Source organism: Lepisosteus oculatus, chromosome 17, assembly GCF_040954835.1.
Source record: "Lepisosteus oculatus isolate fLepOcu1 chromosome 17, fLepOcu1.hap2, whole genome shotgun sequence".
Lineage (NCBI taxonomy): Eukaryota > Metazoa > Chordata > Actinopteri > Semionotiformes > Lepisosteidae > Lepisosteus > Lepisosteus oculatus.
In genome coordinates, this window is record NC_090712.1 from 3,104,202 (window position 1) to 3,129,504 (window position 25,303).

The 25,303-nt window shown below is 44.1% G+C and overlaps 1 protein-coding gene across 3 annotated transcripts in view; it reads left to right on the forward strand.

The window, feature by feature from the left end:
• The window catches only part of sptbn1 (spectrin, beta, non-erythrocytic 1), a 111,486-nt gene that overhangs the window by 36,746 nt on the left and 49,437 nt on the right, over nt 1-25,303 (forward strand). Inside the window, exon 1 of one of the 3 annotated variants that reach the window (XM_015362467.2) lies at nt 11,963-12,277. The exons of the other annotated variants lie outside the window; for them this stretch is intronic. Coding sequence (XP_015217953.2) covers nt 12,139-12,277 — 139 coding nt within the window. The 5' untranslated portion in view covers nt 11,963-12,138. Of the gene's footprint in view, nt 1-11,962; nt 12,278-25,303 lie in introns of those variants that run through there. 3 annotated transcript variants of the gene reach the window in all.

A 25,303-nucleotide genomic window follows, 5' to 3' on the forward strand; every position in this document is an offset into this window, starting at 1 on the left:
GCAGAGCTGTATTTAAGCTGTCATTTAAATATCGGGTGTTGAAAGGGTGTGGGTTTGAATCGACAGTGTCTCTCAGCTTTCTGAATCCTGGTCTGAAGTTTAGATCCCCTGGTTGAAGTAGCCTTCTATGTTCAAGACAAAAAAAATGTGTTCTCTTAACTAAGCTTCACAACTTAGCAACAGAATAATTCACAGAACAACTTCAGCAGACCTGAATTGGACTCAGCGATGAAATACCAGTGTACAGCAGACATAATGAGCTGCTGACTTGACTAGCACTGCCATTGCTGGTTATACTGAACTGTTCTTTTCCCATTTTCTGGAAAGTAAGAGCATCACCCTGCTGGCATGACAAGGAGAAGCAGCTCTGGGGAGCTCCTTCATTAACCAGGTGCCGACCAGAGTGGCGGACTAACTTCAGCGCACTGGGCACCCCTGACAGTGTTAATGGGTGAGGCCTGTGGCCTAGCGGTCTGGGGGTGACCATAGACCAGGCCTCAGAACAATGGGGGAAGGCGTGTCCTGAGCAAACACACCATGTGTTTGTTTATCAGCTACGGGGGATGAGGGAAACAAATCTAGAGTTTTACTCTAGAGTAGTCTGCTGTAGGAATGCTTGTTTTTTAAAGTAAAACAACTAACAGGATTCCAAACAAAGTAGTGCTATATATCACGTTGCTGCTAAATGTAACGTGCCTATAACTTTCCTTTCACTGCTGTTATAATCAGAACAGTAATAACAGTGATTATAAACGCTTTCATCCACAAGCACTCGCAGAACCAAGGTGATGAACTCTTTATCAGCAGCTGGTGCGGCGCAGTCACCTACAGGAGACCTGGTGTTTTACATCTCGCCTGAAAGACGGATCGCAAGGGGTTTGGTAGCTAGCTCAGGGTAATGGAATGTTTTTTTTTTTATTTTGCCAGCATAACCTAGAAACCTGAAACTGTATCGTGAAAAAGACCGAAGGCAGAAGTTGTGCATTCCATAAATCATCCCGCAGCTCACACAATGCTGTTGTTTTACACATTCCTAATCAGTGAACCTGATGTCTAAATGGCACAGGACATCGTGTGTTGCTGAGGAGTGGCTGGCAAAGACTGTGGAGAAAGTGCAGCCCAAGAAAGTGCTACTTTCATTAACTCCTTGAGCCCCTGGCACCTCCCTTCTTCTGATCTTCCAGCCCCTGGCGCCTCCCTTCCTCTGATCCCTGAGCCTCGGGCGCCTCCTTTCCTCTGACCCTTCAGCCCCTGGTGTCTCACTTACTCAGACCCTCCTGCCTCTGGCGCTTCTCTTACTCAGACCCTCCAGCCTCTGGCGCCTCCCTTGACCTGATCCCTGAGCCCCTGGTGTCTCCCTTCCTCTGACAGTCCATCCTCTCATGCTTCCCTTACTCAGACCCTCTAGCCCCTGATGCCTCCCTTGCTCCGATCCCTGAGCCCCTGGCGTCTCCCTTCCTCTGACCCCCCAGCCTCTGGCGCCTCCCTTCCTCTGACTGTCGAGCATCTTGAGACTCCTTTCCTCTGATACCTGAGCCTCTGGCGCCTCCCTTCCTCTGACCCTCCAGCCTCTGGTGCCTCCCTCCTTCTGATCCCTGAGCCTCTGGCGCCTCCCTTCCTCTGATCCTTGACCCTCTAGCCTCTGGCGCCTCCCTTCCTCTGACCCTCTAGCCTCTGGCGCCTCCCTTCCTCTGATCCTCTAGCCTTTGGCGCCTCCCTTCTTCTGATCCCTGAGCCTCTGGCACCTCCCTTCCTCTGATCCCTGAGCCCCTGGAGCCTCCCTTCTCACCCTCCAGCCTCTGGCGCCTCCCCTCCTCTGATTCCTGAGCCCCTGGTGCCTCCCTTCCTCTGATCCCTGATCCCTGATGCCTCCCTTCCTCTGACCCTCCAGGCTCTGGCGCCTCCCTTCCTCTGACCCTCCAGGCTCTGACGTCCCCCTTCCTCTGATCCCTGAGCCCATGGTGCCTCCCTTCCTCTGATCCCTGAGCCTCTGGCGCCTCCCTTCCTCTCACCCTCCAGGCTCTTGCACCTCCCTTGATCTGATCTCTGAGCCCCTGGCGTCTCCCTTCCTCTGACTCTCCAGCCTCTGGCGCCTCCCTATCTCTGATCACTGACCCCTCGGACACTGTTATTTCACCCACCTCTGTTCTGAATGGAATTGTAGTTTGATTTAGTGCTGCTGTTGCATTCTCCAGAGACAACCTTTTTTGTTTTTTTGAATTCTTTTTCTTAAAACACTTCCATGCTGTTCTGTTTTTCTTCACAGAGATCTTTAATAAATCAGTAAAATATTCTGATGCAGATGAAATAAATTGATTACCATTTCAAAAAGTAATTCAGAGGGCCTCCCAAATTTTCTCTCCTGATGCTCAAGTTTAGTAATGCTGCATGACGCTTTCTGGGTGTTGAGTTTCTGTTTTCTTTTTTTAAACCAATAATCACTAAATGAAGAGCAGCTTTGGGCTGTATCATTTTTGAGATCTGTTTTGATATGTCACAGGTCTAAATCAGCTCACTTTTTACATTCATATAACTTCTGATCAAACACTGAAACTGTTCAGCTTGTGTCGCACTAAGAAACACAAGTTATCTTTTGGAATGCAGTTGTATATTTTGCACATTTTGGACTCTAGGACCATGCACCTTCCAAAAGCTGAAATCCCATAAAAAAAAGGTTAATTTTTTTCGGGGGTTGAATTCTTCATGACAGAGGCAGGAAATGCTATGTAATGCAAGCGAACAGTTCATTCCCAGTGGTATGATCATAACTCCGATGCACACTAACCAGCAAATGCTTGATTTAATATGAAACATGTGGCTCTGGAAGATAAATCCATTGCTTTCACATTAGGTCCTCAGCAGTTCCATACACTATTACCAGAGAAACTATTTTCAATCCCCATTGTGGCCTAGGACTGTACTGCTGGCTCTCATCTATCAAATGTGGCCTAACTGAGCTGGGGTCAGATGTGTAGGAGAAAGGCAATGATGATAATTGGAGTTTTGGGTAAAGCATAATGGTGTTCATACACAAATGCTTTAAGATGTCCGATTACTACATGAATAACGTGTGTTTTCCAGGACTGTAGATTCACACATGCCCAGTGGTCCAGTCAAACTGAGGCTTGTGTAACAAAGGAGAAACTGAGACAATACCGTGCAATGTTTGCTTCTGAAAGGTGGTGATGCTTTATAGAAAGAGAACAGCAGGAGTTGATTCATTTTCTAGAGGACCAAGGCTCTGTTTTCTCAGAGCCTTGCTCTTATGAACTATAGTCAGGAAGCCCTTTCATATAAACACATGCTCGTGTGCTGGTGTGTAACGAATCTATCGCTGGTGTGCAGGGTAGAGACACTGGATCAGTGTTTCTGAATCTTGGGTAAGGTCCTGGGATAAATAATGAATTACATGCCTTCGGGAATCTTAGGTGGAGGCTGAACCCTCACAGTACTGTTGTCTGGAGGCCAGTATGCTAGTGTTCCACACAGGAAATTTAAGGATTTTAATTATTTACATATTCTTTAATTATGCAAGAGGTGGTAGCTGATAACATACTAAGGTACCTTAACACAGAAGTTTCCTTTTTATGTGTGCGGGACATAACTGTCTACTGCAAGTATCAGAATGTCAGAACATTCTGATGCAGTGACGTTTAATTCTACTGTAGGTATTTTACTGTGCCGCTTCTGAAGGTGCGTGTATAGTAATAGGGGAAAATTCTCCATCCACCGAACTGAAAGTTTGCACGCTGATAAACGAGAGCTGACCTGCACTATACTGTCAGCTGTTTTTGCCCCAGTGAGGCGTGTGTCCTGTACAGCAAGTGGCCAAATAGAACAAGTCTCAGGGGGTCTTACACCCGTTCGCACATGGTGGTATGTGGTGGACAGTCCACCCTTGGGTAACTCGGGCAACCCCAGCGTGTAGCTGGGTCTTGTCTTTAAAGCCAAGCTGGTTTATTCTAATTCTAATCTATTCTAACAAGCCAAAGGTCCTGCAATACAGAAGTCAAATTAAAAAACAAAACATAGAATACTGTGTACAGAAAGTTTTTATGAACCCTTGAATGAATTCTTAATTTTCTCAGCATGTTTGGGCAAGTGAGGCTTTCACACTCTGTTTGTGGTCAGGTTGCCTAGATAGATGTTAGAACTGGTTCTTCTTTAGCATTTTAAGAATATGGAAGTGGGATATGGGATATACAGTATATGTGAAGTCCTATGCATTGCTGTTTTTTTTAATTTGGCTTTCAAAGTGAGTATTCTGCAACTGACTGGACAATTGCCGTCTACTTATTCCTCTGTTTTTCAAGTGGTGCTGCCTATCCACACGGACAGGTTCGGCAGTTTGCTTGGGTATGTCTTGCAGATTCTTTTTGACTGAAACAAAGAAAAGTTAAACCTTTAGCACAAAAGGCTCTGTCTTTTGGCACGGTCTTGTATGTCTTGGGATAAATCTTCCCCAGTGACTTAATCCTGTCGCAGAGACAGACGAGTATCATCTCTCTCCTGTCCACATTTGTTCTCCAGATGTGAGTTTAGCGTTACTGTAGCAGTGGCATTCTCCACGTCGAAACGTCAGATATCATGATTTTTATGTACAATATCCTTGCCTTTTTAATTTACAGGCATTAAGCAGCATTGTGGAAGAAGCCTTGAAATGGTTTAAGTGACACTACAATATTACAATATTTACAATATTAAACTGCGTTTCCTCATAAGAGAAATGACACTTCTGAGAAATGTTTTCCAAGTTCTGGGTAACAGATTTGTCTTTATTTTTGCGGTTTCGATGACCTTTGAAGACCCCATATCAGCTCTTCATGTGGATTGCAGAAGAAGCATCATGTGAAAAGAGACTGAAAAGCTCATTTCATTCAGGCTTCCAATGGGCCTATTGTGTTGCGCCTAATTAAAATAAGCAAAATACTCCACAGTACATACATTAGTTCAGCACAACTCCAGAGCTCCAGAACTGTACAGTCTTAACAACACACTCTCTGGACATTTTGATGTGTGTTTGTTTTGGTCCCTGTTGCCAACAAGTCCCAAACTCCATTTTCTATCAGAGCTGATCTTGTGCCGTGTATGAAAATGCTGTTAAAATAAGAAAATAAGAAATAAGAAGAGGTGCCCTTGTACATGTTCGCTGTAGTGAGCCTGAGGGATACTTCTGAACTGTTATCAAGGTATTGCTGCCCTTCCTCTTCATGTGTGTAGTGATTTGACACTTTACAGACTGTGCTGCAATGGATAGGGCCATGTCTTAGTGACTAGGACTTAGTGGCAGTTGCCCAGAGATCGTTAACACACCCTCTATTGCATTTTGGTATCTAAATGCCATTTCTTTTTGTTAGCAGGTTTTGGAATGTCACCTTGTGGGGAAAAATCTAAAATAAATTCCCAAATTAACAATAATTCAGGAATTGCTCCACAGAAGGGACCGACCTGTTGGTCTTGTGATCATTGCTGCTGGCACTTGGTCAGCATCGGAAGGGCTGTGTCAGGAGAGTAGTGTTTTGGCCCAGTAGCATTTGCAGTCATTAAGGGTTTAAGGATCCTGCCACACATGCTGCCTAAGTATCTGTTACCTTCCGCAAAGGTACAGTAGAACATGGTTGCTGGACAGAACAGCATAGTTTAAGCGTTAGTTTGTGTGCTCTGAATGTTACTGTACAAAATGCTCTCCCATCCTGTCCTCTTGTGGTAGAGCAGTCTGTTTGGTGATGAAATGTGAAAAAAGGTTACCGTTGGGTGCTTGCCTGACACTGATTGATTGGATAATGCATTAGGAAATGAGGCTGCCAAGGTGTATGGTGAGGAGTAGAGCACGTTAGGACTTCATGGTGTATATCTGAAAGCAAGAGAAATGCACAACCAGCCAGACCAAAGAGATCATCCTGTGGTTGGCTGTATTTCAAATCTCTAGAAGCTTATGTTTCCTGTTGATTAAAATTACTACAATATAAGGTTGCTTCAAAGTGTAAAAAGGATACTTAAATCTATAGGGGTATCTAGAAAAAGCTGTATTTCTTTAAATCCCTACATAATTTTCTTTTTCTTTTTAGAAACCTAAGCCTAGAACCTTAAGAGAAATATATGTTCTTCATTAGTGCCACTGTTTTTTTTGTCTTGAGGGGGTCTCTCTTGAAAAGAGAGGCTTTAAAAAAAAAGAAAATAGACATGTTCACAAGTGCAATGTTCTTGTTTTCACAACTGGAAAGTAGCCCCTTGCTTAATTTGCATTTCAGCTCTACGTAGCATTTTACTCTGTGTGGTAAAACATGTGTGAAAGTTGCACTATTCCCCGCCTGCCAGTTCACCCGTTAATTCCCGTCTGTTTCAGGGAAATCTTATCTCCTCCTGCTTCATGCATTCCTCTCAGCTTCGTCTCTGTTCCCTCCGTCAGCAAGGCCCAGACCACCACAGGGGCATGTTCGGAGGTTTGGTTGGAGATTGCACTCTGGGGAATGTCTGCTTTTGTGTGAACCCAAATATTTCACTTCTGTCCTCCATTGCCAATCCAGTCCCAGTATCTGGGCCCAGCCGATGCATTCCCTGTCTGTTTGGAGGGTGGTGAAAATACACCCAATAGAGCCCCCCCTCCTCTCAACCTCCATCTTCATTCGCACGTGGTTCTCGATAAAGCATCTGCGGACAGCGTACAGCCTGTTCCTGCTTCATGTGTGATGTTCCTCTGACACGGCGATGTCTACAGTATGTCCCAGGCACGTAGTGGTTATGGAGAAACGATGGTTTTCCAGTGAGGTAGGGAAGGATCTGAAATGTCTTGAACAGTAAATGATCTCACACTAAGTGACCTTACACACAGCCCTGAGCTGGCAGTAGTGAGTAAATAGAAGACTGTTGTATTGATCTGTTCAAACCTTGGGGGTATTTCAGGCCTAGCTTCCCATAAGGCACTGGTCACAGCTGTCAGACCTGTCTCTTGCTCATTGTGGATCCTGGTAGAGTGAGACTCTGAAAATACCATTAGTGTACAGTTAAGTAGCATCTGTCGATAGCTCTTGAAAAGTTATTGACACATGCTGCAAGGCCAGTCCTGCTGTTTTAATATTTAAACCAGCTTCAGAACTCCAGTGGTTCCTCTCTTGTAACTAACCCCTTGCTCTCCTTTGCATACAAGCACACAAGCACCTAAAACAGTAGCATTCTTAAATGGGCACTTTGGTAAAGAATATAAAATATGCAGCTTTTTGGAGAGGCTGTTGTTTTAATATCGAAGATGGAATGATTGGAATGCAGAAGTTGGACTGAATCTCTTCTCAAACACCTTTTTTTATGAGAGACGGGTCTTTCTCAAATTAAGTGCAGAATTGTACTGAATTGTACAGAATTGTGAAACAACTTTGCCACAACAATTTCAGAATCTTCTGATCAACATGGATGGAATGTCAACACATGTAGTCGCTGAACAGCTACAGCGATCCCATCAGAGGTCAAAATCGCTTGCGTCTGCAAATTCACTCGAACCACACGATAGCGAGTTCCTTAGTCTGCTTGTTATATGGTTAGAGCAAAACAATTGTACTGCAGAGCACATCACAGAGGGGATATACTTTGATATCAACACAGTAGGGTCTATAATGCTTCTGCTTAAAATTACCAAAGTTAAAGTTAACAATACCAATACAGTCCTCATACAACAGCCCGTCAAGCACACGCATAGCACCATAACCCTTATTCACTAAATTAACTAACAGCTAAAATGAAGAGGACCTGTATTTAAGATCAAAGTAGTTTTATAGACCATGTTTCCAGGGATAAATTATTAGTTTTTCCTAGATTTTGAAGAGCTGTGCTAACTACGTTGTTGTTTTGGGTCCAGACTGCACTTCTGAGCTCTACAAGGAAGAAAGCACAGTGTACTGCTATCTTGCTGCTGATCTGAATGGCGTTGTTAACCTTATTATTTTCCCAAAAGTCCTTCAATCGTGAATCAAAATCAGATGAATTTGTGTTTTTTCTTGGCCGAGATGCCCTGAGGAGGGAGTCTCAAGGAGAGCTTGTGATCTGCGTTGTGTGATCAAGCAAGCGGTCGAGCTGAATGTCTTGCGGTTCATCTTACTGAGCCCCGGCTGTGTCCCGTGGGAGAATCTCAGTCTCTGGTTGGCTTTGCACCGAGATGTGTGACGTGGGACTTACTGTAAGAATCGTTATAAACAGGAAGAGGCCATTTGGCCCATCTGGTAGTTAATACCTTATTGATTCAAGGGTCTCATCCAGCCATTTCTTGAAGGAGATCAGATAATGTATGTACAGTATGGATAACCATATTGACAGTGATAAGTGTAACAATAGAACCAAACTTTAGAAAGATAAGTCTGTGGAAGGGTGATGGAGAACTGAAATGCTCATCAATAGGGACATCAGACGTGGGATTAATTTTGTAAGCCTAGGTGGCTCCTGCTTTCTGCCACATTAAAATGGACTCTAGGATGAGTACTAGACTCACCCTTGGGTGGAATGCTAGCAGCAAGCCCCTCTAACACAGCCACGGCACTGGAGCAATCAGGGTACAGTACCCTGTTCAGCAGCACTTCAGCAAGGGGACGTTGAGCCAGCAGCCATACAGTAGGTCATAGGTGCAGAGCACTAACCACAGCTCATCACAAGTCATCTCTCATAAACCTGGTTACAGACCTACTTTTCCCACTGCAGGCATTCTGTAATTGGCTTTTGCACGAGTAAAACTGCTCTTTAAATACCGTACCCTGGAGGGGGAGAGAGTCTGTCACAGAGCTGCTGAAAGGAGTGTCTGCCCTCCTCCTCATTATAAGTAATGACCAGCACGAGCCTGCAGGCCTTGAGCATGCTCAGGTTTCAGTCTTGTCTTTCAAAGTCACTGTTAAGTGGTACAAGCCACACTACAGCGTGCTGAAGCACTGATGCCACATTATACAAGTTACAACGACAGATTCCAAAGATTTTCTGCAATAGCTGATATGTTGTCAAAATTAGAACTGATATCAAGCGATGGTAAAGTACACATGTACTGTATAACGCACAGGGAAGACCTCATTTACATTTACAATATTGTGTGCAAATGCCATCACCAGAATACCAAAAAGATATTGCTATTTTAGCAGCATTCTGGAGGAGACTGGATGTGTACATTTCTGATGTACAGTATCCTGTGAATCAGCAATTCAAGTCCACTGGGTGGACTTTGTCAGTTTGTGCACTTCCTCACACAACAGGTTATGAGAGTATGGAACACGTTTCCCAGCTGTGTTCTCCAAATTAAGATCAGATCACTTTGTTAGCCATATACAATTTCTTGCATTAGGAATTTGTCTTTTCGCATACCCCAGCTTGCTCTCCATGAGACACACAGGTACACAGACAGGGAGAGAAGCTTGGAGTCAGAGCGCAGGTTCAGGTCCATTTATATGGCGCCCCTGGAGCAGCTGGGGTTAAGGGCCTTGCTCAGGGGCCCAACGGAGTAGGATTCCTCTGCCGGCTGTGGGATTTGAACCGGCAGCCTTCCAGCCCCAGATGCAGATCCTTAAGCACAGAGTCACCTCTCCGCCCCCAAAATAACTGCAGAGACATTCGGGGCTCGAACTCAACTCGCAGGGGTGGAGGTGTAGAAGAGTCAGGGGTTGAGCTGAGACCCTGGCTTCTTTCAAGAATTGGCTGAATGAGATCAGCTGATAAACTAGTTATCAGGGACCACACGAGAGAGATGGGGTCAATGGTCTCGTCTCGTTTGTAATCTTTATATTGTTTCAGCCTAACGAGCTCTATATTTTTCTGCAAACAAACAAGCTGCAATAGGCAGGTGTCCTGTAAAAGCCGGTGCTGAGGCAGTTTCTCCCAAGGCTGTAAATAAACATGATCTTTAAAGACATGCATACATCTCCCCAATTTGAGAATGAGAACGTTTTGGGCAGCATAATCATATTCTGACCTTTTTACAAAAAAAACTGCAGCAGTTTCTGTACATTGTTGCACTATACAAATTTAAATAGAAGAGATGCTTTTGTAAAAAGTAAGATGTTTCAGTGGTATGGATCTAACAAATTGCTATGATTATACTATACTGGTATAGTGTGAATTGGCTCCATTACTCTGCTCTCCTCCCCACCGAGAGCTGATGTGTGGGGAGCGTTCTGGCGCACTATGGCTGCCGTCGCATCATCCAGGTGGGGCTGCACACTGGTGGTGGTGGAGGGGATCCCCATTACCTGTAAAGCGCTTTGAGTGGACTGTCCAGAAAAGTGCTATATAAGTGTAAGCAATTATTATTATTATTATTATTATTATTATTATTATTATTATTATTATTATTATTACTGGTAGCATTAGTCTGCTATCCAGATGTAATTTCAGCACAGAAGCCATGAACATTAAAATGAAGTATATTCGTGATCTGCTCTTGTTGCCCCTGGCTTCAGAGTTAGTTACTGTAGGTAGTGCAGTGGCTTTAATTTTATTGCAGGTCTCATGACTGTGGGACATGGGCACCCACCACTGGAAAAGAGCTGTGTTTCTGTCACAGCACACACAGTGTGAGAAAATACTGTACGTTAACATATTGGTACTTCAGCAGTCTGAGTGTGGAAATGCGCTTTTCCGTTCACTTCAATGTGATGACTGTAAAAAAGGCTGCATCTTTTAAAACGGAAGCTCGAGGGGTTGCAGTGGTCATTTACAGTATTTGAAATGAGAGAGATGCTGCTGTTGATCATTGCTTTTCAGCGTGCTTTCTGCCTCCTCCAAATTAAAAATAGTCTGTTTCAATCACTATCCCATCAGATATTTGCAATTGTATGTTTTTTTTTCAGAGTTTGCCTTGAATGCCACCGAACGTAACTCAGTCAGCCGTGGTGAATGTGAAACTCTGCATTAAAGAGCAGTCTGATTTGCTTAGTCAGATAAGACTTGTTTTTTCTTTCCCTTCAAGAAAGGAAAGGCGTGCTGTCCCTTTAAGAGCTTCACAGAGAAAGTGCTCTTTGTAGCATCCTTTCAGAACCGCACAGTGCACCTTCTGTGTTTCCAGTTAAAAAAAAGAACCTAGCTGAGTGATTTCAGGTAAAAGAAAACAACCCCAGGTTTCCGAAAGCTATGAGGTGGGGAGAGCTACCTCTCCTCTGCTTTCTTGTCATTGTAATCTGAGACCTTTCCGTTACATGAGGCTCTTAACAAGAGATTGTAATTCCACCGGCTTTGTTCGGGGGGGGGGGAGAGACCATTCAAAAGGCAGCGCATATTTGTGTGGCTTGTTTTCTCCAGGGAGTGGCGGGGGGGGGAGGCGTTTAGCCATTTTCTGCAGCGCGCCGCGAGGGTGAGGATTCAGACAGGAAGCTGGGACAACACTCAGAAAAATCTGGCTCGTTTCTGCGAGGCCTTTCCGAAATGAGTTGTTTTTCTCCGGGTGAGCAACAATCCTGGGAAATGGAGAACATCCAGGCAGTTCCCCCTCCCCCCCCCCGCTCTGAGTCAGAGACATGGTACAGCCCACCTCCTTTTTTGACCTTATGTTAATGAGGCAGTGACATCACCACTAAATACATAGTGAGTGACCGATTAAATTTCAGTTTCCCCCTCCCCTCCTCTCTTCACCCAAAGTGGGAAAGGTTTGTGAAAGGTGTGCTGTGTCTGAGGAGCTTTCCTTTCAGTGCTGGGACAGCTTTGTGCTCACTCTTTCTGGTTTCTCCTGGGGAGGGGGGGGCGTGCTGATACAGGGGAGAGGGCTTACGGGTTCAGATGCCCCGACTGATTTGCCTCTAACGGTGTGTGTGTGTGAGGGAAGGACCACGCGTTCCCCTCCTGTGCCTGGAGAGAGGGGTTTATTTTGAATGGGGAGGAGGGCGGCAGAACAATCAGAAGAAAACCATGCTGCTCTGGTGCTCCAGCTCTCCCTGACGGGCTGCTGAGACACAGCTCCTCGCACACGGACTGCAGTCAGCCTGCGCTGGACTCCCAGACCGGACTCGGCTGGACCCGGCACGGGCTTCGACCAGCTCTCCGTCTCTTTTGTTTTTCCTTAAAGGACGCCAGCTCTTTCGTAAGAAGAACGTGGGGCTCGCTGACCTTACTACCCCACCTTCTGCGTTTGTTCCGGGGGCTTTGGGATTCTTGAGCTGACTCGATTCGTTTTGCACCGTGAGAATGGAATTGCAGCGGGCCACCAGCATGCCTGGTCCCCTGTCCCCCGGCCCCGGCCCCAGCTCCAGCCCCGCACCTGGCTATGGTGCTCAGGTGCCTTTCAATTATAACCAGCTGGAAGGGCGATTCAAGCAGTTGCAAGGTAAGGCAGGGGAAGCCTATTGTTTATAGTGTTGCTATGCTGTGCTGCTGCAAGCCAGGCTGCTTTCCCATTCCCGTGTGCGCACGCAGGGTTCGGCTCGTACCGATTACGGGGCAAAAGGCGCGCGCGTGATTCCTGACTTGCTTTCCACCTTTATTTGAAATCTCTGCCAAAAGCACGAGCGGCTCAGAACGGCAGGCTAATCCAGAGGGGAGGCCGTATGAATGCAGTCGCAGGGGGGAGAGAGGACAGGTCTGGCGCATTAACCAATGAAATATTAATCGGGTCCCTGTCAAGTGATAATCCAGGACAAAATACGGACAGCATTTTCCAAGGAAGGCCAGGGGGAAAAAAACCAGCATATTGCTCAAAGAGATCAGGGGATCTATTTCAGACAGACCCTCCCTCGTTTAGAGCATCTCCACCCCCGCATCTCCCCCAGATATGACGTCTGTCCCCGAATTGGTTATTCACAGACAACAATGGCACAGAGGCAAAAAGTGGGAGAGGTCGTGTTGTTCCAGTAAATTTCTTACATTTTTGAAGGTGCCACTTCATCTGGGCGACCTGCACATGGCTCTGTTTCTCCATTAGACTGTGAAAGAGCTCTCTGTTCTCCAGGTCCCCTCTGAAACATCCTGCTCTGGCCCATAAATTATAAACAGAGGGCGAGAGGGAACAGTACCTGCAATGAACCCTTTGCCTTTGTTAATGGCAACCAGGAGATTAGACAGTGAGAAGAGTCCCAGTGGGATACTTTCTTATAAGGCGTATACATCTTGCTCTTTCGTTTTACTTTAGGAGAAAGTTTGTTTTTTTAAAAAAAAACAACCCACTGGCCAGATTCCCTGAAGCACGCCCCAACATCACAAATTTTTCTCCTTGCTGAAATAAATAACATCCATCCAGCCTCGCGTTTAGTCAGATGTGACTGAATCTGGTTTTGATATGACGGAAAGGCTGGGATCTGGAATGTACTTGCATTGCACATCATTTGAAGGCTGAATTGGGAGTCTTGAGGGGGATTGTCAGCACAGACTTATAGCTCCCCTCCCGTGTTCTCAATTTTTTGGTGTGTGGTAAAATGCATGGAGCTGTGATGTAATATGGCCCTGAAAGGAGAACACGTGCCTCACTTGAGTAATAATAAACTGCAGATGAGCACTTAGACTTGCTCCAAATGTCTGTCTCCAGAGTTTTTAAGTCGTGGGTCTACACTGTGCAATTTCAGTCATTTCCTAACACATTCCACACACGTGATGAAAGCCATGCATTCCGCTCTCGAATGACTTCAGAATAATTTCTCCTTCGGGGGTTTGCTTGAACTCATGTTGGGGGCGACCGCAGTTAATCTGAGACTTGGCGTCAGCTTTGGGATAGTGAACGCGGTTTCGTGTGCCACTTGATATCCTCCTGATTGCCATGGCCAATATTGCCTGCCGTCCTCAAGCAGTTGTGTTTTCTGCTAGAGGATATGAAGACCATTTTGGCTCAGCGGCGGAGTATTTTATGTAGATGACTACATCGTGAAATGATGGCGTGAATTGGCGGCTACAGCCCCTCGTTTCAATTCGCACCTTCCTAAGAATTCATTAGCGAGCTGTTGACGGAGCAGGGCAGTTTGAAAGCCGTTTGTAATTTAGCTGACTGATGACGGCCATGATACAAATGGGCGCCAGTATTGCAGTTTGTCTCCACCTTCCTAGCGGAGACTGTGGAAAAGAAAACTTGGCAGACTTGAGCTCACAGTGACGTGACAAATTTGCTACCTTTTAGCAGGGCAAATAAAAATTCCGAGCTCTGACAGGAGCCCTGGTAAGCGTTTTCTGTAATCAGTGAGCTTGACGCCGCCCTCAATATACAGACTCTCCCTGTGGGAGAGACTAACGCAAATTCAGCTTTACGTAAAAACCACTGTACGTTATTTTTTCAGTCCACTTAATCCACAAATGATTTTTTTTCATTTTATTGTCAAATTTATTACATTCATCATTTTACAAGACGTGCTGATGTGTGCTGAGCAGTACCTAGAACAGGATAGGAGCCTACTTTCCTCAGTGTTAATCAGCCTATACAAGACTGGCCTTCTGTTAGTTGATTGGGGACATCTTATAAAGGTGCTGCAGTTCGGCCAGCTTGGAGCTGAAACTGTCAGTAGTTTCTTGCTAGTGTCAGTGCTGGGGTCGTTGTAGTTACTCTGGTCTCCCAGCACAACTGGGAGGATGTGAGGTTGGGTAATGTAGGAGTTTAATGGTCAGCATTGCAACACACTTTGCAAATGGGTGTAAGTGAACTGCGTGCAAACAGCTTTATGTCTCCCTGCACGTGTAACATGCTTTTCTCTACACTGGAGCAATAATAATATTTAAAGTGTTATTTTGGCAACTGTACTGTAAATATGTAATGGTTTTACCAACATGTTATATTAATACCAAGAGTTTCGGTAATGGATACCATAATGGAGGCTCTTTTGCAGTCTCAGAGATCCCCCAGAAGCCCTAGGGACCTTTTTTTATATATTTTGTGTATTTGCCGAAGGAAAAAAAGGAAAGCCTGAATGTCACTGTGGTTTGTGTTAAAAAAAAGATCTGAGCTTGACTGTTTCTGTGAAGAGGTTTTTGAAGGTGCTCAGAGATTATGCCAGCCAACTCCTTTTTTTGGGGACTTTGAAAATACCCTCTTGGGTATTTTTAGCTCTTACTTTATGACCTAATTTGTTTTTTTAAAAACCAATGGATGCATTAAGTTTCAAGCATGTAAAAGGAGCAGCCCGTCAGCTCAGGGATGAACACGTGAGTTTCAGAGAGGTAAGCGTGTTCGAACAGAAGCCAGGGGCACGCACCGACACAGCTGACAAGAGGAATAATTAGGATAAAAACCTTCTGCAATAGGATAGTAAACTTTGGAGATTAAAAGCTATGTACATGTGGAGCTTCAGAGACGCCACTAATTTGTCATTTTCCTGCCAAGACAAAGGGTAATGCAACAAATTATGCTTTTTGTAGCTTTAGTAACATTATTCAGGCTGTTAAAGTGTCTTTTATTAGTGATACTATGTCACATGCACGTCACAGTGTCTGAGAGAGTTGTATTGTTAGTTTATAAATGAAACTTCACCTTTTGTTTTAATCTTATTTAGTTGTGGTTTGGGTATAAAGTGTTACAAAGTGTCACTGAGTCGCCCCTTTTCTAAATTATATTGCAAAAACGTTTATTACAGCCGATCTAGTCATCTGCTGAATTACAGAAAACTTGCTTTCGACAGCAAGCAAATGATCTCCGTGTCTTCTAACAGTAGTGTGTGAATTAGATCTGAGCACCTTTGCAGAAACACCTGAGTCAGATATACTGTATCTGCTTGTCGTGTAAATGATTGGGACGAAGGTAATATGGGCAGGGGGGAGGGAAGAATATGTAACCAAGCCGGTTCTTTGTGGTATAAATGATACTAAATGCAGCAGGGCAGCTGAGCTGAGTTCCACATTTCAGGAGTTAACACGAGGGTGAGACACTATTGGCTTTTTCATGTTCCCAGAGGATGACACACAGTAATTCTAGAGCCAGTTTCAGTCAGCTCTGAATTACACTTTTTTCCGCAAGGGGGGTTTGTAGAGAAAAAGAAGCCTTTGGAGACCACAGCTGAATGATGAAATTGCTGTTCCTCTGCAGATCCACACAAGGGGCAGATAATTAATGACCTGCTGACAATAGCTTTTGTATGTTCAGTGCCCCTTGCAAGCCACCCATTGTGCAGACTGAAAATTATTCCTAGTTTATTTGGCTGAACTTTTTTTATCTAAAGCACTTCACATTTGCACCCATTTATACAGCTGGATGTTTTGTTGGAGCAATTCAGATGGAGTACCTCATTCAAGGCAGCAGGATCAGTTTGTCATCTGTGATTTTAACCCGCAGGCTTCTAGTTATGAGTCTTGAAACATAACTACTCTTCCCCACTGCTGCCTGAAACATTATGCTTGTTACCTTAACTGTTAAGTCTATGGTTTTGTCACCTCATCCTTTTAAAAGAGGCAGCTCCCTTACTGTGACTCAAATGTAGCCCATGAAACAGAAGTCTGTCAGTGAATGAAACGGTGTCCCAGAGCGCTAGGGTTGAGCACTTTGATAACAGAACCGGGAGCCCTGTGAAAGTCCGTTTTAGTGAGAAAATCGCCTTGTGCAGTAAGGCCTGCAAACTGTGAATCAAACACCAATCAATCACTGGCTCTAACCAGGTGTCAGAATGCTGGTAGGTAGCTGTAAGTGAGATGTAACTGTGCAGCAGGGTGCAGTCTAGTGAATGTGAAATTGCACCACACCCTCCCTCTGTGGTTACCAGTAAAGCCATAAATTCCTGTTTGCATAAGGGGAGGTAAAGACTGGCTTCAGTTTGTGTCAGATATATCAGAGGAATGCTACTATGGTATGTATCTGTGGGCACTGACCATAGACTGCTGTGTGTTTTCAGTTTGCGGTCCTCTCCGGGCTCAGTTGTATGAGAACTGTTTATATGGTAAATATTGCATCACAGAAGGGGTTCAGAATAGATGGCTACCCTGTGGTCTGCCACTTAAATCTGTTTGGAAGGGGGGGAGTTAAAGTGTTGCACAACAATGTGAATATGAATTGCTTAATTGCGGAACATTGATGGATGCTTTGAGCAGGAATTCAGCACAAAGGTAATGGGATATTGATTTATCAGCCACTTGGAAACTGCGATAGGCACGTTCACACTCCCGTTTCTGATCTGGATCTCTTGTTCCCCATCACTTGATCATGATCAGCAGTGTGGCGTTTACATGCCACTGGATCCCGATCAACTCTTAGTCACCTTGAGCGCTTCCCTTGTGCTAGGTTTTGCAAAAAAAAAAAATATCTAACCAATATTTTTCTCAAAAGAAATAACCGATCAATGTATAAATGTAAAGTTATTTAAGCTGTTCGGTTCTCTAACGCTGCAGTCTGGAGTGATCCTTTTTCTGGTGTCTGGGGCTACAGACCTCACTGTGGGCCGGGTGGTGAACCTCTGACAGATGACACTGTAAGGGTCTGTGTGGGCTGAGGGGGACCCCAGTCACATCCAGGGGTGCTCACACTGCCGTTTGTGAGCAGCACATAATGCTGCTGATGTGTCTTCACCCTAGCCATCATCAGGCAGCTTAAAGCCCCTAATGCTTTAGCAAAGTCTTGCACTTGCACTGTGGCATGAAGGCATGAGAGTTTAAATAAAGGGGCATTAACTGGATTCATTTAGGATAAATCATCGTTTAGATTATAGTAAAGTTTTTGAATATTAAATCTGCTTCATACCAGCCTGAATTTTCAGTGGTTTTGGTGGGGGGCAAGTTTGATGCACAGAAACACAGTTGGATGAGCACAAGGGTGGCCATTGGAGCTGCCTCCTGCCCTCTGTGGAGGTGGGCTTGTGCCAGCTGCTGCGGAGGTACTGACTGGGTGGAGCGAGGGATGGTGTGAGAGAGGGTGTGTTCACAACCTGGATGTGTATTTGATTTGGCGTGGCTAAGGGTTTGCCCTTTGCCACACTTTCAAACTTCAGCTGGAAACTCCGTTAGATGCTAAGCGTCTGTTCCCTCATTTTGCTCAAAGCAACGTCTCTGAAGTACTTTTGGAAATTTCTTTTGAAGTAACTTTGAATGTCTGTTGTTGAAGGACCTTGAGCTGTTCTGCCTCGGGTCAAGCTAATGTACTGGAAGAAGTATGGGGTTTTTGCAGTGCTTTCATCTGCGTGTACTATTGCAGAGTAGTGTTCAGAAAAAAAGGTGAAGGAGCTTGAAGTGAGATCAGTCCTGTCTCACACCCTGGCTCAGTCACTGATTCCAGGCCATGGAGCCTACTAGGAGGGTGACAGTCGCTCATGCGTGTGACTTTCAAATTGGACACTGGGTCATCATACAAAGACAACTGAGCTATAAGGGGACCCACTAAATTGCTGCTTTTGTCGGAACAAGACCAACTGTAGCCAAACAATTGCTACTCAGTCTCCCAAGCCTGTCTGAATGACCCTCTGTCTAGCTGTTTGGGAGCGCATTAAAAAAGAGTGAAAAACTGAAGGACCTTTACAATTGAAGGGAGGGAACAGAGGAATTACTCATTTTTTATAGCTTTGATTTACTCTTCTGGAGAATGCTGCGTGACTCTGTGGCCCTCCAGTGCTGTTGAACTTTTCTGCAACTGCAATGTGAATGTTATCCTTTTTTTTTTCCCTGCGGTGTTGTGCAATAGAGAAAAATGAATAAGACTTTAGAATTCCAAGTTTTTTTTTTGCTTGTTTTTCTGTGCAAGGCCCTATGTCGGGAAATGGTGATTGATAACTGCGACAACAACAGGCTCCTTCATACAGGAATGCGAGAGAGACCATCAGCAGAAGTCATGGTTCCCAGCTGAAGGGCAACAGCGCGGTTTCATTATCTTCACATTTAATTAGTGCTGGGTAATTGAATTGAAAAACCCTTTCTTTCTACATGCTTCGTTTTTCTGACCGGATGCTCCAGGACAGTGGAAGTCATGGGAAATATTGCTGCCACAATCAATGAGAAAAATGTGCTCGTTGATATGGGGGCACTGCACAGGCCCTTCTGTGCACCAGCTGACTGAGCCACCAAGTTCAAATCAAGCCAGTGTTTGTTTGGATAAAGGAATTCAATGCCTAGTGGTTGCTAAATGTGAGTTATTGTCCCCCTGATTGCTCTTTATTCGCTAGAAAACTCTTCTGTCCAGTGTCATGGCAGGTAACACTGCTCCTAATAGCTCTGGGTTCTGGATTTGATTATGGCCCAAGGCACCATCTGTGTGGAGTCTGCGCGTTCCCCCTGTAGGGGCTTTGGAGTGGTTGTGCCCTTTGAGAAGACTGGCGCTCTGGGCCCTGGCCTGCTGTGGCCCTCTGAGGGTGAAAGAAACTGGTCATTGGACATTGAGCAGGACATTCATGTTCCCTGACTCCGATTAAAGTTTGCTGATTTTTGGATGTCTTAACCATTGTTTCAAAACTGAAACAGGGTGCAGTTGTCAAGCTACGTATCTGGTTGTTTTACATTGCAAAATTAAAATATTCTTCTTTCTGTGCGAGTGGTGGTGACCAGGGTGTTTAATATGATATTCTGATTTTCATACATTATAATAATAACAGCTGGATTTTGAGCTGGTAATTAAAAATAAAACTTTGCATCCATAAATGTGTTTTACATGGAAAGTTCACAAAGTGTGCAGTCCCTAGAATTGTTCTGACAGTATCGTTTGTGGCAGGGTTAGAAGTAAGGTTTTGCATTCCTTCCAGACTGAGCCATTTCAAATTTTCTGAGGTGGAGTCTCTTGTATGTAGGTGACCTCCAGGTCTTGGATGTTGCATACTTGCCAGCTACTTTCTTTTGGGTACATTTACTTACACTGATATAAGGTTAAGGTTTAAGTGGTTTTCTAATGCATCTCTAAAGATTGAGTTAAAAGAGCACATAGCTTGTGAGAGCTCTTCAGATAGAGTCCAATTTCCTGGTTGGAGAGCCAGTCCTGTGGATGTTGTGAATGAAGGTGACAGACGCCAGCTACAGTTGTTCAGAGTAACGCCATGTGCACTCTTTTAGTTTGGTGTGTTTATCTAACACAGCCGGGAAAGCAGAAGAATCGCTTGATGGGCTGTATTGAACTGGGCAAACAGGATTGAGAGGACTGTGACTCTTCACTCCTGATTAAGGATTTAAAATGTGGTTTGTTTTGCACACAGAGCCCTCTGTTCCATCTGGACTCACAATAAAAGGAAGGAAAGGCCTTCTTACAGATGGGGGAAAAAAATGCCAGAGATCCTAAAGAGGAAGCAAAATGACATCACCAGCATTCTGGTTCTTGACGATTTGGAAAACAAAATCTGCATGAAGCACTGAACCTCGCTAGGCACCTCGTGGCCTTAAGATTAACAAAGAAACACACCCATTCTTATCCTAGAATTGTTTCTTAACCCATTTAAAAGCTCATTAGTTTCTTAACTCATTAATATCTGATTAATTAGTGAGAACTGCAAACACACAACTGGTGTGAACTCCCAGTGTTGTCCCTGGTTTTAAAAAGGTACTTTATTGTTATTACTTGCCTTTTTGTTAGCGAAAAGCTTATTATAATCTTTTAGTTATATTAATTGCTCAGGGAGTGCTTGACTGAAACCCAGAGCACACAGCATTGCCTTTGCTTTCAAAGTATGGCATGGTGTAGTGGTTAGGACTCTGGACTCAAGGCTGTAGGTTCAAATCCATGGTGAGATACTGTTATTTCCTACAGCAAGATATTTTACTTTCATGGTTTTTCCTGCAGTGTAAATGGGTATGAATGTAAGTAGCTTAGACTCATAGACTGGCACATATGAAATGTTTTTTTAATAGATTTTTTTTCTACGTGTCAAGTAAAATTTCATTTTGTAAAAGTAATACAAATACTCTTTAAAGAAATGTATTTTATAGAATACCACATTTTATAGAATATAGAAGATCACTAATCCCAATACCTTCTAGTACAAAAATCTATATAATCAAGATATAAAAAGGGGGAAAATAAACTATAACTTTTTTTTCAAAGCCATTTTAAAGTCCATTGTCTAGGAGTATAGTGGGAGAAGGTCCTGTCACCTGTGGGTCATGGTCTTGTTTTGAAAAACCTTGGCTAGGCAGGACACATATCCTTGATGTGCTTGATGTTTATGCAATTGTACATGTATAAAGATTTGAAAACTGATTTTCACACTGTCAATCTGTGCCATTTTTAATGTTAACGTGTAACACTTTAATAAGTTAATTTCTTCTATTCAAAAATTCTTGCAACATTAGCAACTCTTGCAGGATCCTCCCTGATTTGTATTCAACAGCCAAAGAGAAGAGAGTCTGTTTGATTCCTTGCTTTAACCTTGATGTTTGGAGCCCCAGGCCAGCTAATCATCGCAGGCAGCCTGCGTTGGACAATGCGTATTGTGAGGCTTTCCTTCACCTTGAAGATAAGGTGATCGAGCACATCTGATCGGAACAGGCTCCTCCACATTCATTCCTGGGCTTGTCCCTTCAATTCCAGCCTTGTCAGATAGGTAACATTAATTAAACACGCTGGCTTAGGCTTCCTTAAAGCTGTCTTGCAGAACATGTCAGATGGGAAAACCATTTTTTGGAGATCAGTCGCATATTTAATAAAATAGCAGATGCAGCAAAAATGCAGTTCAGGTATTATGTCCAAAATATTTAAAACGTTGAGAAACAACAAAAGCAATCGATTCGAAACTTGCAGGAAACAAAGAAGGAGGAAGAGAATTGTAAATGTTGCTTTAAAGAACATGTTATTAAACATACACAGACCTTTTCCTCAGGGCTCAGACATTGCTTGTGTGTGCTGGTGGGGGATGGGTGGTCCTTGAAAAAATAAATTAAGACTTAAGACAACATGCATTGAAAACTAGGCTCAGCAATTCCGGGGTCGGTTATTTGAGGAACATTTCCTGTTTTCTGATGCCCCTTGTTTAATTGTCGGAGTTGATGACTGGGTTTTCCCGGCTCTGCTCCTGTGTTTCTAACACCGGCCGAGCAGGGAAGCTCCCGTTTCTGCCTGGTGGACGCAGACCTCATGGCCCTGTCTTAAAAGATGGGGTTCTGTGAGGTACTGAAGCTAGAGGACAGCAGGCTGTAGAAAAGCCCAGCGCGAGAGAAACGAGAGAGCCAACAAGGCAGTGATCAAATCCGGAGAAACTTCTGGTGCGGATTGATCACGCTGAACCTTCAGAGGAGGACAGAGGGTCAGCCAGGTCGTGACCCCCGATGGCAGGGAGAGCTGGACTGGTGTTGCCTTGTTCCAAGGGGAGTCGGCGGCGCTGGGCGCGGGTTTTGGAGGGAACATCTGTGTTCCTCAGGAGCAGAGGCGATCACGTAGCCCCGCAGTCTCACTGTCCATCTCCATCTGCCCCCCTGCTTTCTGTCTCTCCTTATTAAAGACAGATGTTTCGTATAACGTGCCCTTTAATCCCTAGGCATTCCACCCCAGCCTCTCCCAAAACACTGCCCGTGGATAAAATGGAATGTCGCGGGGTGTGAGACTCGCCCTTTTCAGAGTAAAAAAAGACGGCCGCTGTGCGTGAGGTTTGACTTTTGGCTTCAGCGCTGTTTAACTTCCAGAGCTCCTTGAAAGTTCGAAAGTGCGTGTGTGTGTGTCCCTCCTCCCTGGAGGAGATCTGGTGTACCGGGCTGTGATGTTTAGGATGACAGCTGAGGCAGGAAGGTTTTCTCTGCATCCGGGTGGGAGAAGTTGGAATGCAGAGTATTTTAAATTTAAAATCAGTTATCCCTAACTTCAAAGAAAGGCAGAAAAACATCTGTTTTTTCCCCAAAAACGTCGTTTGTCGAGTCGCGTCTTCTGTAGCCCAGCGCCTTTTTTGGTTTGTGGATCGATACACAAGCTGATCTCAAGATGTGTTCTGTGAATGTAGGCCAGGGCAGACTCCTGTCTTTGAGGAATGTCATCTTCTGAATTTAATTCTTCAGGGCTGTTATTGAAATAGAAATGGTGTTATTTTGAATTGGAACCAATTTTTTTTGCAATGGACTTTTTAAAAAGGTCAGCAGAAATGGGTCTAAAAAACAAGTGTGTACAAAGTGTTGGCTTAAGAACACAATTTCTTTGACATCCTTCATCATTTCTTTCATGAAGATAATTTCGGCTCGTCTTCCGTTAGACTGCTAAATCGCCACTGTTGCATCAGTGATCTCCTTCCGTTTCAGATAAACTGCTCCGCTGCAGGAACAGAGGGCACAGTGGCCACGTGGTTTATACTGGAAACAATATTACAAATGCCCAGAACAAAACGACATTAGCATGTGACTCCCCCTTCACTCTGTGTAATCATTTAGCACCTTTCCATGAAGAGCCATGAGATTTCACAATGACTGTAAAAAAAATAGCAAAACCTATGTGCCAGTTTTCTGTGGAATTTTAGATGTTTGAAACACTTGGTTGGCAGCAATTGTTATCGTTTTATGTGTCCTTCCTCGTGTTCAGTATTCAGGGAGCTGTATTATATTGAAACCAAGGTGCAAATGCACATCGGAACAGGCACAAAGTATATCGTGAAAATGTCATTAAGACTTCAAGAACCAACCATAGGGAAAACCCATGAATGGGGAAAGGTATAACATGTTTTTATAATCCAAATGCACAAAGTGCATCATGTGCCCGTTCGTCAACTGTGCTTTCTAGAGGTATTTTAGCAGTACTTTGCCTAAGGAGTATCACTTATCTGAAACACATTCATTTGCTTTCCTCCGTGAACTAGATATTTTACATATTCTGTGGTAAATGGTTATCCAACAGTTTTAATTCTACAGCTAGGGAACCTGAAGAACTCTGGACCTGGGATGTTGCTTTGAACTGCGTATGCTTTCACTTTCTGTTTAACACCAGCGCTCGTTCTTGGCCCTCCGTTGTCATGGTATGGCAGTTTAAAAAAAACACCCTGTAAAAATTAGAGTATTGTTCTTCCCGGGCGGTTTGAAAAGTAGCTGATAGGAAAATAAGGTTCTCTCCTGAAACCTGAGGTTGACGGAGAGGTCAAATGTCTGTCTGCCCAGCCCAGCAGTGGAGAATAATTTGTGGCCTTGTTGAAAACTCAACAGGACACCTGCCATAGCTGCTTGCTGCTGGGGGTTAGAGCTGTGCCAGGTATGTCTTTTTTTTAATCAGCAGGATATCCAGAACATTTAGGTCGTGGCATATATATTTTTTTCTTTTCTCTGAGCTCGGACAGCTCGGGCCTTTTTCCCTGCCTGCTATTTCGTCCTTCAGCTCCGAGGCCCTAGGTATGCAGGAAGCGGGGAAATGAATAATTTATAAGAAAAACATTCTTGGCGCATTCAGCTGGGCTGACTTCATGCTGAAACGTTTCGGAGGGAAGTGGCAGGGCTGTATGGAAGTCCTTAATGAGCCAGACGTCTGTGGCCTCCTGTGCCAGGCAATTGTTCTGGACTGGACACTGTGCTGCCGATTTTCCTGGGAATGATGGATTCCCATCTCCAGATCCCTGTTTTTTTTCTGTGGACACAGATGAACAGATTAACCTGACACAGATTGACACGCGACGCGTAGGTTTTCTACACGGTGACGCACTCACGCAGTGCGCGTTTTAATGCTGCAGAATAACACCATGTCATGAATATTATTCGGCGTGGATCGGAAAGGCCGAGACTAAACAGGCGATCGGGCGGGAGGAGGTTGTTTTCCCACTGGTGTCCTCTTCTGAGGAGGCCAGACATCCGGAAGAGCCACAGCAGGAAGGTAGCTCGGTAGTGACTAGAAGTGCCCTGGAACATGAACACTGGACTCAGTAGAGCGGATATACAGAGTTTAAGCATTTTCTGAATTATGAAATTCAACCCACCTGTAGCTTGTTTGATTGTTAGTAGCTAAGAAATCTGAGGATCTTAAGCAGCTGTTTTTTGGAAGAACCAAATGTATAATGTGTGTAAACTAACTTAATGTATTCACATGTCAAGACTGTGGCAATAACATGACACATTAAAGGAGTTGTTATCCTTGTGTCATGTGTGTATAGATTTTTCACCATTGGCTTGTCTTTAGCTTAGTTTCTAGTAAAGAAAATATATACTTTCAGTATGTAAAATGAGTTATACCTAAAACTTCAGTACAGTTTACATACTCTTTTTTTTCTTCTTTTTGGTGTTTTGGCTCAGTGTCCCCAGGTGCTGGTTGTGCTGTTTTTTTTCTGTTTTAATTGAAAAACATTTTCATTTTGCTGGCTTAATCCTATTAATTTTAATAGTTTATTCTTGGTGGATGACTGTTGATTCAGCTGGTTCAGAGTAAGAACCATCTAAAAGCGGTTCTTTCCAGTAAGAGCTGAACAGAAATAATTGCTTTTTTAGGCATGGGTCCTATTTTTTTTTTGTTGAATAACTATCATGACAACTACAGTATAAACCTCCACCTTTTTTAAGCTAGAAATAACCTGGTGTCACAGACATTAAGCAAAGTTTA